General features: G+C 44.9%; 2 protein-coding genes across 4 annotated transcripts; one reads left to right on the top strand and one right to left on the bottom strand.

Annotated features, from left to right (window-relative positions):
* Positions 1 to 4,419: 4,419 nt before the first annotated feature.
* LOC144145824 (required for meiotic nuclear division protein 1 homolog) lies at positions 4,420 to 22,148 on the top strand. Of its 3 annotated transcripts, none has more exons than XM_077677583.1 (12): positions 4,420 to 4,652; positions 4,923 to 5,003; positions 8,550 to 8,698; positions 9,934 to 10,115; positions 11,966 to 12,005; positions 12,362 to 12,462; positions 13,148 to 13,248; positions 13,749 to 13,813; positions 16,907 to 16,983; positions 18,231 to 18,351; positions 18,616 to 18,732; positions 20,780 to 22,148. In XM_077677583.1, exons 2-12 carry the CDS (start codon positions 4,925 to 4,927, stop codon positions 20,819 to 20,821), a joined length of 1,074 nt encoding a protein of 357 aa, XP_077533709.1. In that variant the 5' UTR covers positions 4,420 to 4,652; positions 4,923 to 4,924; the 3' UTR covers positions 20,822 to 22,148. The 3 variants fall into 3 exon arrangements, with proteins under 3 accessions (XP_077533709.1, XP_077533708.1, XP_077533710.1); XM_077677582.1 differs by having other exon boundaries at positions 4,421 to 4,652; positions 4,916 to 5,003; XM_077677584.1 differs by lacking the exon at positions 4,923 to 5,003 and having other exon boundaries at positions 4,421 to 4,652.
* Positions 21,912 to 26,701, bottom strand: LOC144145826 (uncharacterized). Its single transcript, XM_077677589.1, has 3 exons — positions 26,438 to 26,701; positions 25,379 to 25,545; positions 21,912 to 22,988 (listed from the first exon to the last, which is right to left on the bottom strand). Exons 1-3 carry the CDS (start codon positions 26,639 to 26,641, stop codon positions 22,850 to 22,852), a joined length of 510 nt encoding a protein of 169 aa, XP_077533715.1. The 5' UTR covers positions 26,642 to 26,701; the 3' UTR covers positions 21,912 to 22,849.
* Positions 26,702 to 26,725: the final 24 nt, after the last annotated feature.

Below are 26,725 nucleotides of genomic sequence, written 5' to 3' on the forward strand. Positions count from 1 at the left end.
CAGCAGTCTTTGGAGATACCGTGAAGATAACATTTAGAAAACTTGAGTTCATTTTAAAATCGGGCCTTTCGTATTTTGCTTAGCTTGTGTCCCTGCAGGAAACGATGCTGCCTCAATTTTGGGTGGGTTTCGCAACAGTGTAGCCATTTGTTTAGTTATGTTTCTTCAGTGGCCAGAGCATTAAGCCAGGTTTGGTCCAAGTCATGCCCTATTTTGCTGACAACGGCACAAATGGAAACCTCTGCATGCCGAGAATCTAATAACTGCAGCCAAGTCCCAAGGGTATGTGGACTGAGGAGAACCCACCCCACCGAGTGACAGCTCAACGACCACCATTTGCTCCATTAGACGCTAGTTCAATGCGTCTCTGCACGTCGAGGTTTTTATGTTTGTTCTTCAGGCATGCTGCGATGAGCCGATTGCTGTTTTGGGTATGTTGCAATTTATTCACTGGGTCTTCTTCATTTACCACCTGCGTATAGCGGGCAAGAATTCTGCGGGTTGCATCGTTACTAGGTGTAAGTGATTGCCGGACCCAGAACTAACAGGTACTTCTCATGTCAATTTTCCTAGAACTGAACCCACAGTTTCCGATTCTCCTTCTGGATTAAACGGAGCTGGAGCTAAGGCTGGTACCTTTGTTAATACCCCATGACGTTATTTGAATTGAAGTGAAATTGTACATTAGCCTTAATGGCATCTGAAACATGGGTACGTATTCAGAACGTGGTTAGCGAGCCCGCAGTAGTTGTGCAGGGGGAAAAAATGTTTGAGAGGATTTCCGGATAACGAAGATGTAGGGCAAACCTTTTTCATGTGCATCTAATTGGGTGTGTGACAATTCATCGAACACAGTTTCATCGAAGGCATGACCGTTTCATCAAAACCGCTTCATCGAACACTGTTTCATTGAAGTGATGGTGGCCATTTTATCGAATGCTGTTCGGAAGCTGCGGTCGCGATTCATTGCTTCTGTTCAGGTTTTCTCATGAAGTGCACGAAGCACGAGCGGCTTTATAAATTTATCATTGCATAATTTCAGGGCTCATTTTTCAAGCACAGTAGTTGTCACTGCCACTTCCGTGGCGATTATGGGACACGTGCAACGCATTGAAGTCGCTCCGGGTGATGCTGTTTTTTGTGTTGTGATTACCTAAGCTTGTTGTTATCTCCTTTTTTCCGGTTTTCCGGAGCTGTGTTTCTGTAATGAATTTGATCGCCCCAATTGCCAGAAAGAACAAATTTTTAGGACACTAAAATCCTATCAACTGACTGGCGGAAACCTGAAAGACGTTTATTTCGCAACGATATGAGCTGTATATGTAACTGCATTGTACAATGACATAAAAGTGCAGGACAATGCAGCCACTGTCCATAATTGATGAGAAATTGCCCGACAAAAGTCTTTTACAGGCAAACTGCAGGAAGTTCTCGCTGACAATTTGGAAAAGTGTGTAATGACTAGGCTGGCTAGGTCAGTCGACTCCGAAGGAAACTGTGACACTCGTGCCCTGTTAATAACCGAGATTCTCAGCGTTTCACGGCACGGGATGGCTTAGCATCCTTCAGCCCTCAGGGAACCGGACACTTGCTGTGTATTAAGAAAAAAAGAAGTATGCACCTAGAAGCTTAGCATATGCAAGTGCCTCCATGCAGAATGTCCGCTCTTGCCTGGACGATCTGTACAGGAGAGCTAATAGCGCGAGTAGCAATCCTTTTTGAAGCTTCATTCGCACGCAAGACCTTTTCTGGAATGGTGATCGCACGGCTCGGCAACGGCGGAGGAAGCGGCAATCGCCCTAGCACTAACGCAACGGCCAACCCCCACAATTATCATCTCTGATTCGAAAACGGCCATCCAAAATATAGCCAGAGGTTCCATCTCTCCTCAGGCGCTCCAAATTCTTGTTCGAAATCCCTCTACCAACCCCGTGGAGCTGATCTGGACTCCTGCAATGAGGTAGCCAACAAAGCAGCTCGAGAACTCACCGTCCGAGCAGGCCCAAGCCTTGTATCCTTACACGGAGCCTGATCAGCCCGAGACAGCTTGCTTAGCTATCGGGAAATAACTGAGCATTACCGCCTCGCCCGCCGCATATTCCCGCCGGCTCATCCTAGTCCTACGCCTCTCTCACTCTGAAGAACGCTTATGGCGCCTCATTCAAACAAGCACTTTACCCTGTCACGCCAAACCGCGTGTCACCCGTTTCCTTAAATTAGGGTGCACTGTCAGAGGATATGGGAAGTCGACTCAAGCGAGCCAACAAACCCCACCGAATCCACAGGGCACAGGTGACGAAGGGGGTGGCCGTCTGATGTGCGGCTTTCGCCAACCAGAGCGGCAAGAATGAGTAAGAGCCTTGAATGAAAACAGCACATTGTCTTATATTTATACAGGCAAAGTACTGTACAAGCACGAGGTAATGAATCGATAGTGACAGACAACTTGGATTGAATTCTCTAGATCAAGAAACAGTTCAAAATTAGACAAAATGATACAAACAGGAGCGTTAACAAATGAATATTACGAAGCGGAGCAGTTAACTAAAAAGAAACGAACAGTTCGATGCTTATGAGAGACAGAGTCCCAGCATATTCACCGACCGGGCCGGACGATGCATTGCTGTCGGAGGGGATTCGGCTACCTGGGAAGCGTGGCTTCGTTGTAGGCCAGGCCGTCCGAGACGATCACGGTGATTCGAGGCCCGGGAGTACGTTGGAGTCCTCCAGGGCACGGGTCGCCAATGGTGTGATGTACAAACTGGCAGGTGCCGTTGTCAATCACGACGCCCAAACGTAGCTGGTTTTCTTAGGCGTGGCTTCTCTTTTTATAATCGCGCCGGCGCGGAGAGGGAGGGCACAAAACACAATGCGCCCGCCGCCGTCAGTGAATAACTTCCCTCTTTCTCCCTTCTAGAATCGTCATTGCGCTTTAGCACTGGCAAGGCCACGCGCACCTCCTCGAAAGTACTGGAAGCTTCGATGAAACCGGAGCGGCGGAGGTTTTATTTTTGTTGTTTTCTTGCCGGCGAGCCGGCGAGCCGGCGAGCGATCGTGTTACCGCCTCTTCGTTCGAGAAAGCTCCACATTGTCTCGGGGTGAATGGAACCGAACTGAATGAATCGAACGACTGCAAGAAGAATTAGGCGCTGTACAATAAAATGAAAAATTTATAAGGTACTTTTAGGCTCAAGTTTGTGACACCGCGCCTAATTCATCCCACCCTGTATCAGTCCCCCAACTGCCCTGCATGTGGCTTGAAAGACACCATCATCCATACCATGTGGGCATGCAACAACGATCCCTTCCCATTTATCCGTACCACCGAATAATGGGAGGTGGTGCTGGGTAGCTCCGACCCGCAGATGCAGAAATGTCTGACGGGACGGGCTGCCTTGGTCACTGGCAAACTGCAACTACTGGTCACGCAATAAAGTTCATTTCTCTCTCTCTCTCTCTCTGCACTTCCAATACACTCTAAATTCGATTTTTTTATCGAAGATGTAAGGGTAACCATAAAGACAGAGCTGCAGATTCCCACGTGCAGTAGTTGTCAATTGCATTTTTTACGCCGTTCGGAATATCATTAGCTGAGGCACTTATATAGATGCCAGTATCAGCGAACTCATGATTGCTTATCCCGCGCCAAATTTCTCGGTCCCACGCTTGAACAACACAAATCAGCAGTTTCTTCAGCATTAAAAGTGGTCTCTTCGAAATATCACAACAAACGGATGAAATAACAGTGCTAAAAAAATAACAACCTCATTTATTTCTCTTCATGCGCCCTTAAGACTGTTCTATTGTGTACGACCAATTTCGATGACATGTCCTCGATCTTCTAAACGGCGTTCAATGAAACGGTGTTCGATGAAACGGCTTCTATGAAGTGGCGTTCGATGAATTGTCTGCAACCCCATCTAATCACCTTTTCTCACCATTAGCTGATCATACGCTTTCATCTATGCTCTGCCAGCTCTGCGCCGAGATAAACGCCAAAAGAAAGAGGCGGGGGAAAGGGGGAGGAGGAAGGCAATAATTCGTTGCCTTTTCCATTGTGCTTGCAATCCTGCCATTCACTACATTGCCAAGAGTGCGGCAAAGCAAGGATTTGAGACTGTTGCTCGTAAATGGGCTTCGGCTCTTTAGCTCGGCTTTTGTGGGACTTCGTAGGTTATTTGTAGATTGTGACAGCATGTGCAAACATTTGTCCTGGGATACTCGTGTTTAAAAACTATCAAAAAACGCGCCACGCGAAAGTTCAAATGCTGATGAGAATAGTGACTAATGAATTTTTGTTTTGAGACAAAACTGACCTCGTACCACTTAAAAAAAAGGCAAAAAATGCATATACGAAGACATTTTACAGGCATATTTAGTTGGTGATAAACAGATGTTGCTAATGCGCCGAGCTGCTCCGGCGGTGGATCGTGCAAACTTCTACGAACCTTGCTCAGCCGCGTAGTCTGCTTCGTTACTGTGCGAGTGATTTGCTTTCAGCGCGGTTTGCTAACGTGTGACGAATAATTCAGTTGTTGCTGAGCTATATATATATGTTACCTTACCGTCAATCATTTTAAGTCAAGGCACAGTTTCACCAAATGATGCCGTAAGAGCACGAAGCCACTGCTTGACAGTGTTTCACGAATAAGGTGTGTTACCGCCGGAGACAGTTTAGTCGCAAATTAATTGAGTTAATCAGTTTGTTCCCTGGCTGCTCTGCTAAAATGCGTTCATGCTTCGACAGATATCTAGAATCCCCCCTACCTGTTAACAGTAAGATCATCTTTAACAATGTCGGTCATGCTGGTCTCAAGGTTTGCGTAACCTACCTAGTATATGCTTTCTCGATGCGTGCAGGCGAACCGAATTCTCGCAGTAAAGGGAAAACGCAGCGCTGATTTCATTTTACCAGTTTTCAGGTATGGCGGGGGCTCGGTTCATGCGCTTTGCCGGGCAAGCATTTTCCTGCTTTGCAGGCGCAAGAAACGGATCACTTACAGGTGTGTAATTCATCTAGGCACTTGCAGCTACTGTTTTCTGATTCTGTCATCCATGCATGCAGGGGTTTATCCAGAATTTCGTTTTTGGTGGTGTTCGAAATCCTCCGGGAGGGGGGGGGGTGTATAAATCTCTGCATGCATTGTCGCTGTATTAACGCAGATGAGATGTGAACCTTTCTTGTTTTGGGGGGGAAAAATGAGTGCTTGCAACACTGAGTCTGCCTACTGAACGCTCACAGCGGACTCGTTTTTGTGAATATGAGACCAAAAACTCCGAGACAGAAGTTGTCTCGTCGGATGACGAGCGACGATAAAAGCGTACACACCGATCGGTTGCTAGAACTCAAGGGCCTTTATTAAGCGAAGAGAAATGGTGAAATAGATTGGACGTGTATGTAAATCGACCAGACTTAAATCTCAAATTCCTAAGAACTTGTTGGCTCACAGAGGTTCGAGGAACTGAAGGAGTTCCCGTCAGCTGCCTGGGAGCTTGTATGAAGAACTGCGTCGTGGGAGAGCTGATAGGCTGCTGGTCAATGTGCCACCATGATTAATTCCTACCTCCTGGTCCGCTCAGTCTTTATTGGAGGAACGACTGCCACAAGGAAATAAATTGGCAGAAAGCTGGCACTGTAGGCTTTAGAAAGTTGTCGGAATAGCACATCCTGGCCTTCCTTGGCACGGTTCCTCAGCCACCTGGAAACAGGATTGAAAAATTGAAAAGCTACAGACAGCCGGCTGAATGCATTTCTGCGAAACTACCAGCCTCCAAAGCAAAGGGAGGCTGTACTGGCTAAAGAAGAGGCCCTCAAGTGCGGCTCCAACAACCAGCGAAACATGCCATTAAAAGACTTTTTGAGGTCGATTGCTAACCAGCTAAAACAGTGACTGCGTTCTTGCGCGCTTTTACGCCATTGTACCGTTTAGCTGTACATATGCAGCCCATTTCTTCTTTGCAAAATAAACTTTTAGATTTCTGCCAGTCATTTGATGAATTTGCAGTGGGTACCAAGAATGTGTGCCTTCTGGCAATTCGTGCCGCCAAACGCTTCGTACAGACACGGTTTCAGAAAGCCAAAAAAGATTGCAAAATGGGAATAGGAGGCAAGTTTGTGTAAAGATAACACAAAAGGCAGCACCACCCGAAGCGTGTTCGTCCTGTTTCATATTGCTGACAATCGCCAGGGAAATGGGCAGTGATCGAAGACTTGTGCTTGAAAAATGCGCGATTTTTCTATGCAAACCTAAAATTACAAAGTATTTCGCAGTTCGTGAATCCCTTGGTGATTAAAAGGGCTTGAAAATTTCTAGCAGCAATGCTAATCGCTCCCAAAGCTTCCAAACATCGTTCGATGAAACGTGCGATGTCACTTCGACGAAACCGTGTTCGTTGAATTGTCGCATATCTGCAAAAATGAGCATTTCCAATTAAAGCAAACTATAAGGGAATAAATACCTACTACTACTACTACAAATAGCCACGAGCATATTAACTAGCGTCATGTTCCTCCAAACGCACTCATTGCTTGTGCTGTTTGTGTGTGTACAAATATATATTCGTTGGTTTTCTCAACCACTACAGTGGCGTAATAGTGATTGCATCACTTCACTTATCTGCGTTCACCGCTTGCAGGAAAAAATATCCAGTTTGTTGCTTTGTTTATCTCTTCTAGGTAAAGCTGTGTGTTGTTGAACAAGTCATTCTCCCCCAATGTCTCGGGAAGCAGTCCGAAACTTCTCTGCCGCTGCCATTCTGCAATAAATTATCAGCTGCTTCACACTCCTTGAGGGCATTTGCCTGTAAATCGGTGAATGTGTGCAGGATTTTTTTTGTTGTTTTGGAGTGCAAATCTAAAAATAATCTTCGCCAATCTCATACGTTACTAGAAAAAATCTTTACTAGGGCATGGGGTTTGTGCAGCAAATCTAGACCCCATTCACGTGAGGTGCACAATTTTGGCAAAACAGCGAGTAGATGTCTTCACTGCAACAGAAATGGGAAATTTTATCTCCAGTGCTAACCAAGCTAAACTGATTCTCCCAAATTTTTGCCACAAAGTTGTACCAGTACACTTGCTTCACGTCTTGTGGCTCGCAACTTGAGTAGGGGTGTATGCAGGCCCCTCGAAAACTTGCATGAGCCAGAGTGCAAAATCACCTTCACTGCTTAACTGGGAAGCTCGTCATTAGGCGTCAGTCTCAAATGGGCAAAGGCGTCCAAAAACGTGCCACACACTGTTTAAGCATGAGGAGTGGTGGTCATTCACACAGCTGTCATTAGTGCTGACATTTGTAAAAAATCACAGCACTGCAGCATAGCTGCTTGCAAGCAATGCAAATTTTTCACTTGCACTGAGATCCAGTCATTGCACTGATCCCGTTCTCATGTTGACTTGGAGCGTGACTTTTCTTGGTTTCCAGCTAGTTATGCAAAGGAACAGTATACAGCAACCAGGAATGTGATGTGGCCCTTTGGGCAGTACTGTTTTTTAATAACCTACCACAAAAAGAAATTTTAATTGCGGCATTCTAACATGTAACAGACTTGTGACTTAACATATATACAGTGTATATAGAGTGTAGACCATATAGTACGGAACCGGATATAATATGGCTTTTCTTGGCCCCCGGTAGGCCTTCCATAGAGCTCAGTGCATAAGCGTACCGATTATAATGCGGTTGCCTGAAGCACAAAAACCATTTATAGTGCAGTTTTTTGGCCGGTCCGCTATCGACTGGTGCAGCTGGTGCATCGTTTTAGGGTCGCAAAAAAGAAAGAAGATGAATTCAGCCATCCCACGTAGCCTGTGCTCCCTTCTCTCCTCTAACTTTGGACACTTACAGAAAGTAAAAGAAATAGGCACTCTTCAGTTCGTGTGTTCCGTTTGCACTCACAACCACAGCTGCCTTGCTCTCAACACACCTCTGAAGATAGCCGAAGAAAAGGACGAAATGAAGACCGTTCCTCTTTTGTTAAGTGGCATTGGTTTTAGCGATGATAAAAAAGGAATGTTTGAAAGTGAGCTTGCAATATGGTTGGATTTGCACGTGCTTTGTTTATAGTGTAGCACCACTTATTGTGGATTTTCGCGGTTCCCTGAGATTTGTTATAAGCGGTCTACACCGTATTTAAGCAACAAATTTGTTTGATTTAAGTTCGTAAATAGTTTTGGGTAAAACTACCCAGGCTGTGGTTGATTTCAACTAGAAAAACTTGTTTACAGATTGAAGCATTTTTTTCTTCTATTCTATATGAAGAATAATCAAATGGTTCTCAGTGGTTTAAGTTTGCCAAGTGTTCAGCTCAAGTCTGCGATGCGCACGGTTTAGATTATACGGAGGGTGAATGTCAAGAACGGTCAGGCATTGGTTATGTTTAAAAAAAATGGTTTTAAAAATAGTAAAAGTATCTGCATATTCGAGATGGCCAGGAGGAAACAGTTTCACCTAGAATTTATTGGTAAAGTGTTCATAATTTGTGCAAGAGAGCCCAATTCGTAATGAACGCTTTGTATGTGTTTCTCATCTAACTTTTTTTTAACTCAGGTGACCTGACGAGATCATGTGTGCTGTTCTCACTGACAAAGCCATCTGTGTGGTGTGGTGTTGACGCAAGCCGCAGCTTATCATCGCTTCCTCTGAAGACTCGGCTTGCGAGAAAGAAACCGCCACCTGATGAGCAGCCTGCCCCTGTGGTCAGTGGTAGTTAGATCTGTTAATGTCGACCTCACACACAAGGTTTAGTTGAAATTCTGGTGTTTTTTGCTCTATTTCTGAAGACTTGCCGGATTGTAGTTCTTAGCCCTGGCCAGTGTTCTCGACAAAATGAAGATGGAACAGAAAAAAGAAGTACTTTTCGCAGTCTCACCCCTGTACCATCCTTCTGCTGATCTTGGGTGTTTGGGCAAAATTTCTGGCTGTAACAACTCTGTTGAGGGGTGTCAAATGCAGAAATGGTTACATACAAGAGTGAATAGTGAACACACGCTCATCAGTCTCCAGGTAATCCATTGCAACATTTCGCTTGTAATTGTAGAAAATATACATGCTGCAAATTTTAAGGCTGTACAGTGAATGGCTAATGGAATGCAAAGAATGACAATATGATCCTCAACAACTTCCATATATTGTTTAATGGCAATTAAATATTAAAAGCTGTGGCGTGGTACGTTGCTGTAGTGTGGTGCCTGAAGTTAACAACCACCGTAACATAATCGTGGTGCCACTGTTTGACCTTCATGCAATGAAATTCTGAAATGTGTGCACTCAGGTTGGCATCAGTTTTGCATTTTGCTGCCACGTGCTGTACATCACTGTTTTGTGTGATTGATCAGTGTGAGCCGACAATCAACAGATTATTCTTACATAGATTGTCATCCATGGTTGTTGCAACAAGAGATGGCAACCCCCCCCCCCATTTTTCTTATTTTCTGCAAGAAAGGAGCTCATTAGAATTCAGTATGCGGAATGTATGAGGTTTCATTGTACAGTAAATTTTTAGCAGCATACAAGTTAGCAATCATAATAACTTTTGGACAACAAGAGTCACCAGCTGGACATTGCAATAATGTGGAAAGTAGCAACCAGTAGTTATTTTCAGGTGATAAGACCTTTCTTAATTGCTTGGAAACGAGATGTGTGCAACATTTCCCGTGTATATGTTACACGTATTTGTTATTTGTCCTGTCGCCTCTGGCTAGTTCATTGTTTTGTGCTTTTATCTTGAAGACTGGTGGCTCTTCGTTTAGGTAGAGGTAATTAAGCCTTCTGGAAGACTGAATGAATAGTGCACTCCACATAGGGTGTGCAGTCGGGAACTTCAAGAGCTTTAATTAGCTGAAGTTGAAGAGTGTTTCCACTTCTGTCAAGTTTCTTTCTTGTACGAGTAATGTTACGCATGTGTGCGCTCTCTCTGTACCTCTCATCGAAGAGTTCCCTGACAGCGGTGGCCTACAGTACAGCTGAAGAGTACAACCTGATGTCCATCCTCAGTGCGCTAAACAAGCAGGGCTTGTACAAGGGGAGGGCCATCTCAGAAGACCTGACTGACGTGCTGTATGCCTCTGCCAAGTACCAAGTGGGTGAGGAGCCCCGGGAGCTGTTCTTCTTCAGGTGAGACAGGTACGGCGTGCTTCCATTGCGGGCAACGTAGAGTGCTAAAGCACACTTCTGGTTCTGTCCCTGTTTTTGTGGGAGAAGAGGCTGTGCCAATTACTAGTATTTCAAAGGCGATAGTCTTTCTTAAGCTACTACGTAAACAAGAAAAGTTTGGTCTGTCTGTCTGTCCCTGGATTCAGCATTCCAGCAAAAAGTTGAGAACAATTTGGCAAAAAGAAGTAAAAAGAAGTTTATATTAGCACAACCATTCCAAACTGGTAAAGCTGCTGGCGTAAGTCGTACATGTCCCCCATCATTTAGTGCAAAGGGAACATCAGGCAGATTTGAGGCAAAAAGTTAGTGCTTAACCAGTGGTCTTCACGTTCTTTCAGTTAGGATACGCTGGGTTGGTTTTTACGGGAGCAAGTGAAAAAAACGCGTTCAAGAGTTACTGGCGGCGCAGAAAGACTCCAGCTCCTGCGAGGCAAAAGCAAGCATAAAAAGAACGGAGCTCAAGTTGTTCCGTGTAGAAGAAGAAGCAAAAGATAAAGAAAAATATGGGCACTGTTTCAGGAGAGGGCGTGCGAGCAGGGCAAAGGCGGGAGAATTGAATTGCATTGAACAGACCTGTGTTCAATTCATCACGAAAGGAGCGAGAGAGGGAGGCGAAGAGCCTGAGTGGTGGTAGCGGGCAGCGGCGAATGGGTTACATGGCAAAGGCAGCAGATACGTGGCCAATTTTTTTGGTACTGACGTTGTACAATGCACGTAGTAGCTACCACTGCAGAAGATGTGGATGTTGTGCAGTAAAATGGTTCTCTGTATTGTAGATATTTCTAAACTATTAAAATAAGATGAACGTACTAGTTTAGCTGCATGCTTAATCCTTTGTGCTATGAATGGTAAAAAAATATTTTACTTGCCGTCGTGACTTTTACTTTTAGTCTTTGTTCTAACTTTAATTGGCATCTGTTCTAATTTGATGTTTCACCAACACCAGCATTAAAGGAGCCATTAAGACAAAATGCAAGTTTGGTTCATTCAAAAGATTGCCTCGTTAGAATCATGCTGACACCATTTTTAACGTAAACTTCACTCAAATAAGCTGTATAATTAGGAAAAAAAGGAATGGCCATACCACCCACTAGCTCAATTCCCGCAACAGAACCTATGATGTCGTACCAGCCAGCTCTGCGATTGGCAGAGGCCGACAAAACCAAACGCAAATTAGGCAGAACTTAGCTATGTGCACTTCAATTTAGGCCACATTCTTTTTATATCAGTAAGAATGGTGGGACAAACAGTTTAAGTTACGAAAGCAGACATAAACATAGAAGTACCGATGCATACTGCTGTTGGTACTGCGCGCACTATGCTTGGTTTAGCTACACAGGACTGCAGGTTTTCGGGGTTGTTTCAGACAACACTGGCCAATTGACGCAAGCGACGATGTCTTACGTGACCGCATTTGTCGAGCGAGCACCATGTTTCACGAAACGATTGTCTCCATGAGCAAAATAAGCCAAGTACAGATACGTTCACAAGCGAACCAAAGGCAGAAAACGGCTTTCCACGGTGTGGTGGCACCATCTAGATTCACTAACGGTAAACATGGCTCTGTGATGTCATTGTAGAGCACGAAAACGCACGATTTAGCGGGAAAATCAAAATTTTACCTTAAATTAATTAATTTCTCAGTGAATAAAGCATTGTTTGCATTCGGACAAGCGCTGGGGGCACTATAAAACACAAAATCTTTCGAATAACACAAACTTGTGTTTTGTCTTCATGGCTCCTTTAAAACAGTGTTTTTTTCTCAAGAAATGTGTGTACAATGTTCACCTTACTCTTTTTTTCATTTTTAGGGAAGGATCGGTTGTCTTTTGGAATTTCCCAGAAATAGAGGTAATTTTGCGGGTTTATGAGACTTGATGTGCATGACATTTATAAAATTGCTGACCATACAACACAAGCACTCGTATTAACACCAGTTTTGTCATTTTTGTTTCTGTTTATGAAATCAACATCATTTTAAAGAATGTATAAATTGCAAATATTTCATTAAAAAAAGCATTTGTCCTGCTGTGAATTTAAACCTGTCTTTAGTAGAATAATTAATTTCCCATGCACCTAGGGCCAGGTCATTTGGCCCTGGTTCCTATGAATCAATAAAATCTGCTAGCAACAACCTTTTCCTTAGCTGGCCTGCAGCAAAATGAAGCCGTTTGTCAGCGATTTAAGGATTTTGGTGTTTCTTTCAGAGAAAAGCAGTGCTGCAGTTTTTGAAGCCCCACGAACACCACGCCTACAGCAGCGCTCTGGTGGATCAAGAAGTGGAGGCTTTGGAATTTGTATACCACGAGTGAGCTCCCTATTTTCATTTACCCGTGGCAAATCCTTAATGTCAATATAAAAAACCCTGTCATCCAGAAAAGGCCTAGCATTAAGAAAATTTTCTGAGAACACTAAAAAAAATGCTTTTCTGCAGAAAAATTAATTAAACCTTATGCCATACATACAGCTCTAGTGCAGGTGATGTCATTTTTATTAAGCTGGAGGTTAAGCATACTTACGGAATGCTGCATCAGAGAAACCACCTCTGAAGTCGTATAATGCAGGCTACTTTAGTCAGTCCAGATTTCAGAGGAACTTATGCTGGCTAACACAGATGCATTGCAAAGCTTGTCCAATTCTCCTGAAGTGCTGGAGGTTGCGGTCATTTTGCACGATATCGGAAAAGAATGGCACGTTTTAAGTTCGTTAAGATTTGTAGCTAAAATAATGAGTTCAGCCCTGAATGATAGCCTAGGCTGCTCTTACACCTTTAGAAAAATTGCTTTTAGTGCACACTGCACACCCCTGGAGGTAGCAAAACTGAGTGAGCTAACCTTGCAGCCTCTGAGTACTGCCGCCAGAGGCTGTGAGAGCGAGTGTTCACATTTCGTCTCAGCTATCGGCGCCTCGGATCTATTTGAGCAGAAGGCGTACGTTGGGACAGACAATCGCAAGCTCGCAACCTGCTTGTTTGGCTTTTTATCTTGCTACAGGAACAAGACCAAGTTTCGTGATGGCAACATCTTCCTGAGTGCACAAAGCACTGAGAATGACTTGGAGAAGTACACTTTTTCAAGTGGCCTTGCCCTGTCTGGTGAGAATCCTAGACGCCCAACTTGTATGGGGTTCTCGATGCAGTATCAGTGGGTAAAAGCTTCAAATCTTCGCGAGAGTTCAAGCTGTGTGTTCTATCAGATCAGCTTTCTGGAAGGGTTGGTCAAAGAACATCTAGATATTTGATGATTGATATTTGATATGCCCCCTGTGCTTGTATTAGTGAAATGTAGCTCTAAACTGCACTCCCAGGTTTATTTTGAAAGGAGGTGCAAAAATGAACGGGAAGGTACATCTATTTTTTTTTTCCTATGTGCAAAAAAGCAAATGTCTGGTGTTGTGCATGCAGCTTCATTGGAGATGCTGTTTTATCAAGCTATATTTGGTGCCCTAAGATGCTAAAAAATTGATTTGAACAAAAAAAAAAGAATTTACATATTTGCAAAAAAATTTAAACCTCAAAACTTGTTGTGGCTTTGATTAAAGTGTCTACGTAGCTCTGTCAGCGCACTAAATTTTTTTTGGAAACTTTTGTTTCAGTGAAACTGGCCATCTGGGAGGCATCTCTGGACACCTATGTAGAAAGTATAGAAGGTATCATTGAGGTAAGGAATTTTTCAAACAAAGTTGTCAAAATATCATCAGCTGATTGAATCAACATGGTGAATTTGTGCTAAACTGGCATTCATTAGTTTCATTTTGACCGAAATACAACTAGCAGGTTTTTGTGTCAGTGTGTGTCGCAGCAACAACGCCTTCGTTAAGGGAAACGAACTGTATTCACATAAATTACGGACAGAACTTGTCCACTGGCCGCCATTAATCCTCATCATTCTCTTTCGTGAACATCTGCATGCGCTTCTTTGTCCTTCAGGGAATAAAATTTCAGCAAACATGCTTTTAATACTGAGCAGGCCTTGGTGCTTTTTCCCACAAATGTTTTCTTACAGTTGTGAGTTTCTCTGTTGTTTGTTGCAAGAATCATTTCACCTATAGCTGTGACTGGCAGAAAAGTGCCGTGGTACCTACCTATGTGTCGAGCAGCCTAAGAGCAAAATTTGTCTGCCAAAGGGAAATTTTGATTGAAGATTGATTGATTGATTGATTGTGGGGTTTAACGCGCCGACGCAACGCAGGCGATGAGGCGCGCCGTAGTGGAGGGCTCCGGATTAATTTTGACCACCTGGGGATCTTTATCGTGCGCCGAAATCTCGTACACACGGGCGTTTTTGCTTTTCGCCTCCATCAGAAAAGCGGCCGCCGCGGCCGGGAATCGAACCCGCGACCTCGTGCTCAGCAGCGCAACGCCTTAGCCACTGAGCCACCGCGGCGGGTAATTTTGATTGAAGAGGCCTTTTGGCACGTATGGGAACTGCTCAGTGCAATTTAAACTATGGTAAATAACTAGAGCCCCTTACTTTTTGCGGTGGAACATTTCAAATTCTGCGATTCTAGACAGGGGAATCTGCAAAATTCCGCGACAACATTGAAACGGCATAAGCTACATGCAACAGTTCATTTATTAGACATTTCAGACTCCTAACATGCTAGATTTTATTTACACCTGAAGGAAGCTGTCGTGGCTGAGCATCTGGTGATGCTTTGTGCTTTCTTCAGCACAAGAATGGCGCTTGTGAGGCACGATGTCACCACAGCGACTGAATGACTTTTCTGCGTCAACAGAGTTGATTGGCACCGACAGGTATTTAAAGGAGCCATGAAGAGAAAACACAAGTTTGGTTCATTCAAAAGATTGCCTCGTTAGAATCATACTGACACCACTTTTAACGTAAACTTCGCTCAAATAAGCTACATAATGAGGAAAAATGGGAATGATCATGCGACCCACCAGCTCATTTCCCGCGACAGAACCTATGATGTCACATGAGCTAAGCTCTGCGATTGGCGGAGGCTGGCAGAAGCAGACGAAAATTAGGTAGAGCTTACAAACTAGACGAACGAGCGATTTGCGCTTAAATTTAGGGCACATTCTTTACAAAGCAATAAGAATGATGGGACCAACAGTGGAAGTTACGAAAGCACATGTAAACATAGAAGTACTGATGCATTCTGCTGTTCGTACTGTGCACAGCATGCTTGGTTTAGCTGCACAGCACTACGGGGCTTGGGGTTGTCTCAGACGACACTGGCCGATTGATGCAAGCAACGGTGTCTTACGTGACCCCATTTGTCGAGCGAGCACTGTTTCAGGGAACGAATATTTTCTCCCAGAACAAAAACAAGCCAGGTTTAAATGCGGGCAAAAACAAACCAAACGCTTGCCATGGTATGGTGGCGCCATCTAGGTTACGGAACGTAAAGAAACGCGGGAACAAACCAACACCGCTGTACAGGGTGGAGACAACCTTTGAACGGTCCCGTGCCGCCGCAATTGGGCCAACGGGCTCAACGCGCTATTCTTTTCGTTTCCCACGAGACCTAGCAACGCGAAACAGACAATATGATTCAAACTTCTTCAGTAAACCGCGTTGCGGCGATAATTTTAGCGCGGTTTTGACACAATGACTTGCTTCGGCGGCGAGCGAGCAACCGAAAATGGCGGCGCCAGCGTATACGTGTCTCTACCCTGTACGGCGGATGCGTGAATGAAGGTACTCTAGGCTGCAGAGCGGTCGGTTCCTGTGATGTCATTTGGGACCACGAAAACGCACGATTGAGCGGGAAAATCAAAATTTTAACCTAAATTGTTTAATTTCTCAGTGAATAAAGCACCGTTTGTATTTGGACAAGCGCTGGGGGCACTATAAAACACGAAATCTTTCGAATAAAACCAACTTGCATTTTCTCTTCATGGCTCCTTTAAGGGCAATGGAAGAAAGGGTTGGCGTCAGGTGTTCCATCCCAGCCCAGAAAGCCAGGACACCAAAATCTTCACCTGGCTTTTCTTGTTTAGAAAGAAATTGTGCCAAGTCCCTGTCACTAGACTTGAGGTCTTGGGCAGACTTCAGGACACCTGCCATTCAGCAGCTAGGGCTATAAATCCAACAACGGCCCCAAACTGTGATCTCTTCTCTGAGAGACACCCAACTTGCTGGGGATCCAAGCACCTCACACTCTTGAAGAACTTCCAAGTGTCAGAGTTCTCCAAGTGAACTAGCGCCTTTCTAGCCGCTTTACTCATTGCATCCTTCATTTGTTTGCAATCTGACCAGCCTTGTCCTGTGCACTGTTTTCTTTCTGTGGCTATGGCTAAGCCCTTTGATTCGGGTGGAGGCTGTGCCACCTAGCCACTTTTATTATTTGATAAGGTAGGAATATGCAGATGCAAATTTAAATTTTCAACAGTAAAAACATTGCAGACAATTAATAGAAACCATTTTGCTATTGCTAATAGAAAATACCACTTTTCCACCACATTTCACCGAATATATCGTTTTGGGGACGTAGCGCCACGCTTTTAACGTTTTTTTTTACATTCCACGAAAACACTTTAATTCCGCGATTTGCTAGGGGCTCTACAAATAACTGAAGAGCCCTTTATTTAGTCACCACACTTACTTATACAACATATGAACAAATTCCTGCTAGCTTAAACAAAAACTGGCAAGTTCAAACGACCATGTCCCTATTGCTGTTTAACAGATGGGTACCTTATTGGCCTTTTCAGTTTATTGGCCATCGAATAATGGGTGCTGTGGCTGCATTTTGCGCACATTTTGTCCCTTCATTTCTTCCAGGACATGAAAGAGGGCAGATCGATAAAGATGACGAGGGAGCAGGTCTTTCGAAAGACTGGCGAGCTGTTCTCCTTGAGGTAGGTTGCCAAGCGGGTTTCGTCGACCAATTCCCATCTAAGGGTATTATGTCCACGTACTACATACCGGGTTCGTACGGGCTTCAAAAGCAAAAATTCAAGGGTTTTCAAGGACTTTCAAGGACCAGAAAACCCATTTTCAAGGCCTCCATCCAATGTTTTATCTGAGATTATTTATAACTTTTTCAACACAATTCCAAATTTTGCTATTGCCCAATACCTAAGCACATTAGTTCACATTTAGATAGGCGCTAACGGGTTTGTGAATGCTCCCCCAGCTTTATTTTTTATTTCACAGTTGGTATTTAGAGGTCTTTCTTTTTTCTTGGTGTTCTTCTGAGGCTGTTTGATTTCTAAACTTCATTAAAGTTGCCTGCCTCTTCTTTGTCAGCAAGAGTATGAGCTGAAATTAAATCAGCAAGTGTTGCTGCAAGGCAGGACGAACTATGTACGCGTCCACCATTTGCACATAAAAGCAAACGCAGATGGAGCGTATGAGGCACAGCAAACATGCAATGAGCGGCCGTCCACAGACTAAATGGAACATGCAAGATAGAGAACAGAAGCCGGCTTTCACTGGATTGTATTGTGACATGGATTCTATTGAGGAGTGCTGGTCCCAATGTTGCCTCGTAATAATGACAATCCACCAAACTCGTAATTTCACGCAATACACTGAAACTTGATTGTTACAATGTTTCTTTACATTTTTAACACCTAAAACCCACGACAAACACTCTAAATTTTTGTTGGTTCTCTCGAGAAAAATCAAGGGTTTTCAAGGACCATTTAAAAATTCCAGGACTTTCCAGGCCTTGAAATTGACCCTTCTAAATTCAAGGGTTTTCAAGGTTTTCAAGGACCTGTGCGAACCCTGTGTAACATATTGCTAATGCACTTGTATAGAGCACTCCTTCCAAACGTGTCGAGGCTGATTTTCTTTCTGTTCCTCTGCTGGGCAATGCTGTAAGCTTCCAAGTGTTGAACATATAAAAGGCGAAATATTTTGGTTAAAAAAGGCTCATTCCTGCGCTAAGGCGAAGGGCCACTCATTTGCGACTGGCTGCCTTGCCTTCAAGTAAACAATGGTAATCATTTGAACGGAAATGAGCCAGTGTGGAAGTTACTTGATGGCGCCTACGATAGAAGCTGTGCCTGGCGCAACATAAGGGAGTGGCCCTCAAAAGTGCTTAGCATGTGTCGGCAGCGTGTTCAGACGCCATTGCAATGGGGAATGTGTTTGGCAGGCACCTGATCAACCTGAGTTCGGACCTTCTGGACACCCCCGACTTCTACTGGGACAGACCGGCCTTGGAGAGCCTCTACCTGAAGGTCATCAAGTACATGAACATCAGTAGGCGCACGAAGGTAGGCTGTGTGTGCAAGCGTGGAGCTGAGCTGTGTGCAACACAAATGCGCAGGGGACTGTAAAAGAGTGTCATGTCAGTGCTAACCTCAGAAGCGAGACTGGCATGCGTCGAGTTAATTGACAAGCACCGTAGCAATGCTTTCAGCGTTAAAAGCTAGCCAGTGAAATGGTAATTTTGTAGAAGTTGTTTTGAGTAGCTCCTTGGTGGCACCGTGTGAGCGAGAAGTGTCCTATAAGTGGCCCCCTGCACCAACCGCCCGCAGGTCATGAACGAGAAGCTGACCCACTGTTGCGAGCTGATGGAGCTGCTGAGCCACCACTTGGAGGACAAGCACCACGTCCGGCTGGAGGTCATGATCATCGTGCTCATTATGGTCGAGGTGAGGGAGAGGGGAACGCGACTGTCTGTGCCGCTCATTGTTGTGCATTCGCCGTGACTGCTGGAACAACTAGCATGCCCTGTCCCGATAGGAGCCCCTCTAGTTGAAAAAAGTGCATGCAGTTTATCCACAATTCCTTTACCAGGTGCTCCAGTTGCAATAGAAGGAACACTTGTGAGCCACAGCATCAAGCAATGGCAAAATGACCTCCTAAATGAGGCAGCAGTATTAGTTAGAAAAGTTTAATACATCAGTTCATGATGAATGTGAAGTAAATTGCTGTGCAATGTGGTGCTTCATGCTAGCTCTCTCACAGAACGCATCCCACTAAGCCATGCGTACCATGTTCCAAGTGCACTTTTAACTAGAAGCATCGGGTGGTGGCCTCTTGTTCATTTCTCAGGGGCACAGACTGGTAATGTTCCTCGTACACAAGAGGAACAGTGCCTGGAAGGCCTTGATGGCTGACCGGATGCAGTAAAATCTCGGTTATACGATCACGTCTGGCACGAATTTCGGTGTGATACGAGTTTGTAACATTTCTCAGCCGAAATACATTGTTTGCAGTGAGGAAAACATTGGCTGTTCTGATCGCGTTGGAGTGCCGTTGCGAATCATATGAACGTCTGAGAAACAGCGGGGGCAGTGGTCAAGCTAGCAGAGCAACCGAATCAACTGAATCATGGACCTCCATGGACCGGACCCATGCTTTACACGCATAGGGAGTGGGGGCACGGGCTCGTTTATAAGTCTGTGAGAGGGGGGGAAGTGGACGAGGTTATGGTGAATGACTGGATGGCTGGCCGTTTGGCTGGCCGTTTGCCTTGCATTTGCAAGGCCAAACACAAGGCCTGGATGACATCTGCCTTGTTCGCCGAGTTTTTGACTGACCTCAACTGCAACCCGGACAGCGAAAACAGAGACTTGTTTCATCTTGGATCAGTCCGCCGCCCACCTGAAGGATGCCATCCTGCAAAACGTCAAACTTGTTTTTGTGCCTCCAAATATGACGGGCCACTTACAACCACCGGATGCGGGCATTACTCAAAACTCCCAAGTACCATTTTAAAAACCTCTTGGCGCGTCGTCTGCTAGCCAAGTTAGAGCGCGCGGGCGTGAAGCTGAACGTCAGCAACCCAGACGTGATACATTTCATCTTGGAGTTGGGATCGCATCTCGCAGACTGCAATCGCTAACTGTTTTGCACAATTCGGCTTTGGCAAGCCATCGGAAGACCTTGCGCAAGAGCCAAAAGTTAAAACTGAAGATTGTAGTGAACTTGGGGTTGCCATTTATACCGAGGGCGATTTTGTCACCGCCAACAACAACCTCGTGACATGTGGATCACGTGCCGTGGAGGACATTGCTGAAAATCACTGCCTGATGATTTGAGCAGTGAAGAAGAGGACCAGGACCACTGCAGCAATGAAGGCCGCAGCAGCAGCCATCACAGGCAGCCTACAATGGCCGAAACTATCCTTGCAGTCGACATGCTGAGGCATTTAGTGACCTGCGAGAACATTCAAAAAGTCACGTTGTGCACTTTTACACCTTCCAAAAGGTGATCGTTGTTGATTTGGCTAAGAAGAAAAAGTGGATGGATATCAGGAATTTTTCCTTCCGTAAATGAATTAATTTTTTCCTGCCGTAAGTAAATTAATTTTTTTGCGATTTTGTGTAAGCTTTGACAATAGGAATTTCAGGTGATACAAACATGTCGCACAACCCTGTGAAATTCATATCACCAAGATTTTACTGTAGTTAACAACTCATGCAGATCATAGTTTTTGTTTGGATTTAGAGTGGTCACCTCGCGGTGTGGGGAAACGGCTGCTGCTCACAACACCACACCACAGCTATTTTCAGTGTAAAGTGAATGTAAAAGCATACCAGCTAATGAGATTTTACCTTTTGTTAGAAAATCCTGCATGTTAAAAATTAATCCAAAGTCCTGCGGCTGCAGTATTCTTTGTGGGCACAGCAGTTCCTTTTGCCATGTACGGAGCAATAATGTTCACCGTAAATTCATCCTTGTCTTTCCATGCAGGTGCTGTTCGAGTGTCTCCACTATGCTGCAAAATTCATGTAGGGATGCCTCACATATAGCTTCTAAGAATCTACAAAGAAAGAAAGAAAAAGCGTGGGAGGATTTAAAAAAAAAAAAAAAAAACTTAGGAAGGTGGCAGCAACCCACCAGACTCCACTTGCAGAGCAAAGAACAACCAGACTTTTGGGTTCTAGTAGTAGGTGCCAGCTGTTTGCACCTGGTTCTTACACATGTCAAGTGGAGCCAACTTTTCTGTGTTTGCAAGAACAGTTTTGGCGGGTCGCTACCATGTTCCAATCACCGCTTTGAAACCGTTCCATTTCTTTTTTTAATGATCCTATGCCCTGCTTAATTTAGTGTGAATTTCCTGGCTTTAGAAGCTGTCAGCAGCATCTAAGTTGCAGCATTTTTCCTCCCATGTTATTTGTTCTCATTTTGTTGCGACAATTTAGTTGTGTAGTTAGCTTGTGTTTTAGCAGCTCTTTGTCACGTGTATGATCATTTATAAATTGCTTCAACTGTTCTAGATGGCAGAGCGCAGTGCAATTTAAAACGATAGCCGAGTACATAAGGGACACTTTTATCGAGTTGTGACTGCTGTGCCTTAAGATGAAACAGAGTTTCACTGGAGTGAGAGGGGAAAAAAAGGTTACGGTGGATTTCTTTGCCAGAATATCAACTCCAGTCAATTTTCTTGTGAGCATTGTTTTTCAATAAGATACAGGCAAGCCTCATATATGTGTAAAAATGTGACTAGCTAAGCACTTATGGGTGTGTTGTTTTATTTATATGTTCCATATTACATTTGTATGCTTTTTAAAATGTTAGTACCAAAGCTTTTCTTTTTGATGGTGCAGTTGTACTGTATTTTTATGTGAAGTGGAGTAATTGTGTATATTACACGATTTGTTTACAACTGTGAGGGTATTGTTGGGACGCTAATGCTGAGAGGCAAGTTGGGGGTTATACCTCCGCACTTTTAAAATGCTATGTGAAGCCACTTTCTACAATTCCCTAGGCCTGCAACCAGCATGAAGAGTGGGCAAAGTAAGGACGTGCTTCTTTCCCCCTTGTTCAATGCCTGTTTATTCACAGGTCATGCTTTATGTGGCTCTCAATAAATGCTCCATACTGAAATGTTATAGATGTTTATTCGTGGGTATAGGTCACGTACACAACACACATCACACTGTGACAGAAGCTGCCTCAAACATGCTTTTGAAACACTGCCGAGTATTGTTACTGACACAAGCCATCAGCATTGAGCTGCCGCAACCCAAGGGATCTTGCTGCTGTGTTAGTTCAATAAAAAGTTATACACCTATGCGTACTATACATAAAAGAAAGCTTTCTTGTTCTCCTAAGCATGCATACATACACACATTCACATAAAGCTTACACAAAGTTTGTTGCTCAACTTAAGTTGTATAAAGTAAAACTTTTGTTGGCTGCTAAGCAGATCCATTTGCACAGGAAGGGAGCTTGCCTGCTTAACCTTTGGTTGTGTAAAAATAAAACTTTGGTTGAGCTGCCAAGCAGATGCCCGTCAGCATCGATTGTAAAACACAAAAAAAAAAAAAAGTTTGAGCAGCCATCGACCTATATACCTAAAATTGCAGTATAAAAAATTAAAAGTGTAAAAATATAAGTTTACTTTAAAAACAATGTGTACACAGTGGTCACGAGTGCGCCACAATAGCCCTGCCGAACACAGAGATGCCATCACATCTGTGCTAAAGGTTTTCGTTGGCAATGTCATTTTGGTTAATGGAACAGTATGCCTGTACAGCAATGTTGGCGAAGCAAAAAGCTTCAGCCTGGAGTCTGGAATCGCTGCACGAAGTAGGACAAGCATAAGCATAGCTTTGCAAGCTACACTTTGACAAGGACCACCTTTTGCACTTTACACAGTAAGCAGCCCCTGTGGGACACAGTTACATAAATAAAAATAGCTAAAATGCTGCTGCCCGTGGAGTTACAGAAGAGGGTACAAGAAACGTACGTGCTCTCAGCAACAACAACTGCCTTGAGAGGAGTGCTGCAAAAGTCACAGAGTGACGCTACCCCTTCTCAGGACTTGCTCTTGTTCACCAGCCGCTTGGCTGGACGCTTGGCGATTTTGTCAGCCACTGCGTTCAGCTCCCCGATGCCCGCCTCGATCTCCTTGAGGTCTTCCCGAAGCTTTCTGGCCGGCGTTCCCAGCGCACATCTGTTACAAAACCAAAGAGAGTGGTGGCATCATCTACAAGACAAGATGCTCGCCTCTAAATTTATTTTTCTTCATTCCGAAACGATTGGGTTAGTGGCAGAAATAAACGTTGCAACAGGCAAGACATCGAAAGATGCTGCACCGTAAAAAATTCAAATGTTTGCTCAGAAGACTCGGTGCAAGAGGAAACGGTGCTGCCTGGTTAGTGGTTTACATAATATATCGTATTTGCTCGATTCTAAGCACCACTTTTATTCCACAATCACAATGCCCAAAGTGAGGGGGGCGCTTAGATACTAAAATCCTAAATTACCCACCCACCCTGCCTTTTTTTTCCTCGGCCGTACCACGACAAGACAGGTGAAGGAATAAAGAAGTTTTATTTGGCCAACATTCAAAAGAAAAAGACAGTAGACAGACCTCTTACGCTTGGCCCTCAGCAACTCTCACTGCCATTCGAGCCTGTTGTGCTGCTTGCGCCGCTGTCTCGGCAGCCCCAACAGGTTGTATTCTGTTCCGTTGAAGCGGTTTGTAATTGAAAACTTCATAAATGAATTGGTCCAGTGTCAACTCGGGCCGGCCTTGACGCATCTGAATCCGCCTTGTGATGGTTGCTTATAGCATCCTCGATAAACCGCACTGGTGCTCACCAGGGCACACCGGTGCACCTTTTCATCCTCTATAAACCGCACCGGTACACACCACCCGTCCTCGATAAACCGGGGCGCACCGTCGCGGGGCAATTTTTGGTTGCCCCATCGTGCACCGTGAGAGTCGACGGTGTGCCGGGGTGCAATCCCGAGATGCATCGCGGACGACGCTGGCGAAGCGGCTTCCTCCGCCGTCTGCTGCAGCGACGGGGCATCGGTACAGTGAACTGCAGCATCGGCGCACTCGTGTGAAGGCAGAACGGGCTGGAGATTGTTGCTGACAAGGGTAGATTGCATTCAAACTCATCGGGCAACGATGCGACTGGCTCATAACAGGTGCGGCGCTAATAAACGGCTAGAGATTGTAAATGAGGACGCGAACTTCGTGTACTGCAAGAAGGCTGATTGCATGGCCAGCCAGTTAAGGCTTTGCATTCGTTTAGTTCGAATGAATTACACGAACAGTTATTGGAGTGCCTAGACCATGAAGACTTGCATGCTTTGCTGTGGCGGAAGGGCAGAACATAACAGGCCCTCGCGTTTTGGCTTCCAGAACGAAGATGAGAAGCAGCTTGTAGGTAGTGGAAGCAGTGGAAGAATGTTGTCACGCATGTGTGACAAATATGGGTTGTGTGTGCATATAATCATTGGCCTTCAATAAATATCACTTTCTAGTAGCGCTGTGTCATGTTACGCTGCTGTATTGCTACGTGTGAACGTTTTTACAAGTTGCTTTCTTAGCTTAAGAGATGGCGCTTGAGTAGAACCGCTCAGTTTGTCCTCGATCAATGCCCCGCGCCAGTGCGCACCGTCGTGGGGCACACATACCCCCACCTTAGCTTCCTGCACATCATAAACCCCACAATGTATCCACCAACATGCCCACACTGCAGCGAACATCCAACACTGTACCACACCACGTGGGCTTGCCAAAACACACCAGCAGCCCCCATTATTCGCACCCCCAACCTCGAGCAGTGGGAGGCCGCGCTGTGCAGTTCGGATCCTGAGGACCAGCGACAGTTGGTGGACCGGACACGCAGAACCGCAGCCGACGCAGGGGCCCTGGACTGAGGGCTTCTCCCGCTTTCAAGCGCAAATCTCTTTCGCTTGAATAAATGTTTTTCCACCACCACCACCGCGCCGGTTTCGGGGGCAACCCTGGTGCGTGTTTATTGAGGACGCTATTAGAAAAGGGGGTGCTTATATTCGCATGCAAACTTCCTTTCCATTTTTTTTTTCCCCCCGGAAGTAAGGGAGGGTGCTTAGAATCGAGAAAACACAGTATATGCCTTTTCTGCCGGTAAATATGCCGGTCTGAATCCAGAGGAGTTGCTGACATCCCAATTGGCACCAGGTCACTTGTGTTAAGCTATTCAGAGCATCCCAGGGTGATTTAATAGTGACTGATGCCAAATTTCCCAGGTGGCAGCAATTTGATGGTACCTACTTTTTTTTTTTTTTCCAAATGATGCAAGACCCCTAAGTGGCGGTTTTGTTTCACGGTCCAAACAATAAAGGAATGTCACTCAAGTGCTTGAATAAATATGACGATTTCTTGTTTACGGCAACACCCGGCAGCAGCTATGGAATACCTTGGAGTCGCTAAGTAATGATACTAGAAATCCTTAGTTGACGACTAGAAATTGCAATAACTTGTACTGAGTTTTTGCTGTCGTTATATGTCTCTCCATCTTCAACTAGGCACAGTTACGTGACCGAATTTCCACGTCTACTCACGTTTTTGACACGCGCTGTCCAGCAGCCCTGTGGCGTGGAGTGGCAGGGCTGGGCGTCTCAATGCCAAAGGGCGAGTACATCTTAACGGGCGTCTGGCAGCCCAGCGGGGAGTAGGGGCCCGGGGGGAGCCGGTACTTGGTGCGGTTGCGGCCACCTTGGAAGCACTTCTGCAAGCGTTGTTGTTGTTTTTCAGAAAGAGGAGGGGGTGGCAAAATTGCAACGTTGGTCAGCTTGTGCAAAACAAAGAACCACAGTCCCCCACAGTAGCAACTTTTAACCACTTCAGCAAATGATACTGTTCTTTTTTGTGGTTGGGAATCGCATTTCACGAAGAGGACAAAGCATTTAACTTTTCGTGTGTCGTGCAGCAACTATGAGTGTGTACTGAAAATAGCTGCACGGCGTGGTTTAAATAACATAGCAGGATCGAAGACATGCCAAAATCTTCAAAGCACGCTTAGCTGGAAAAATGCATTTCAGATGAACAAGCCCCACCAGAGAAATATGGTCATTTTTTTTTCTTTTTGTGACATCAAATTTTACATTTTACTGATTATGCAGTTAACTTAACGCCTCACGCGAAATACCAAGTAAATATTGATCACACACGACAAAAAAAAATTCAATTCAAAATTTAATTTTCGCGCAAACCAGCAGGCCGACCCATTTAATAGGGTGCGTTTATTCCTTAAGCCACCGTCATATAATTATTATTCAAATGAATATTCCAGAAGCTCGCCGTACACACGTGGTTTTAGGCCTTCCCACACCTAGCCGTAGACGTCCTTTGAAATACATTTTTGGAGCTACGGGTAATTTCTTTTGCATCCAGAAATTACATGTAAGCGCCAAAGAGATTAAACTGTGCCTACATCCAGCTGCAAAATAAAGGTGCCAATGGACCGGGGCAACGCCCAGAAACGGCACATTTTCGGCAAGATCGCAATCGTGAGTTTGGAGTTGGCTTACTCTGTATGGTATCTGCTCACAACGTTTTGTAAACACACTGAGAAGCGCAACTTACGTCTGAAATATAACTGACTGAAAAACACAACTTACGTTTGAAATGTTCTCTACTGCGGATTTGACGTTAGCCAAGGTTTGGCGTGCCGTGCTTCGGACCTCTCTCAAAGCGTAGTACGCAGTTCCCATCGACTTGTTGATCTTGGTCCTGTTTTCGCTTCGGAGCTTTCTGAAGTTCTCTCGCGTTTTTTCCCTCAGATTTCTTCGCGAAGTCCGCGCGGCTGCATTTTGCGATGACATTGCTTCGAAAAACGCGCTAGCCGATGTCGCCGACCCACGTTTAACCGACTTTCAAAACCCGAAACGTAGGACAAAAACCCGAGA

Source organism: Haemaphysalis longicornis, unplaced genomic scaffold (assembly GCF_048455015.1).
Source record: "Haemaphysalis longicornis isolate Haplotype H1 unplaced genomic scaffold, Haemaphysalis longicornis Haplotype H1 scaffold_7, whole genome shotgun sequence".
Classification (NCBI taxonomy): domain Eukaryota; kingdom Metazoa; phylum Arthropoda; class Arachnida; order Ixodida; family Ixodidae; genus Haemaphysalis; species Haemaphysalis longicornis.

Excerpts from the sequence above, each read along its gene's own strand:
- LOC144145824 (XM_077677583.1), top strand. The coding sequence starts at position 4,925 with ATGGCGGGGGCTCGGTTCATGCGCTTTGCCGGGCAAGCATTTTCCTGC. Across the intron at positions 8,699-9,933 it reads ATGAGCAGCCTGCCCCTGTG|AGTTCCCTGACAGCGGTGGC; the intron begins GTCAGTGGTAGT and ends CTCTCATCGAAG. Across the intron at positions 12,463-13,147 it reads TTGGAATTTGTATACCACGA|GAACAAGACCAAGTTTCGTG; the intron begins GTGAGCTCCCTA and ends ATCTTGCTACAG.
- LOC144145826 (XM_077677589.1), bottom strand. The coding sequence starts at position 26,641 with ATGTCATCGCAAAATGCAGCCGCGCGGACTTCGCGAAGAAATCTGAGG. Across the intron at positions 25,546-26,437 it reads CAGTAGAGAACATTTCAAAC|AAGTGCTTCCAAGGTGGCCG; the intron begins GTAAGTTGTGTT and ends CAACGCTTGCAG. Across the intron at positions 22,989-25,378 it reads GGACAGCGCGTGTCAAAAAC|ATGTGCGCTGGGAACGCCGG; the intron begins GTGAGTAGACGT and ends GTTTTGTAACAG.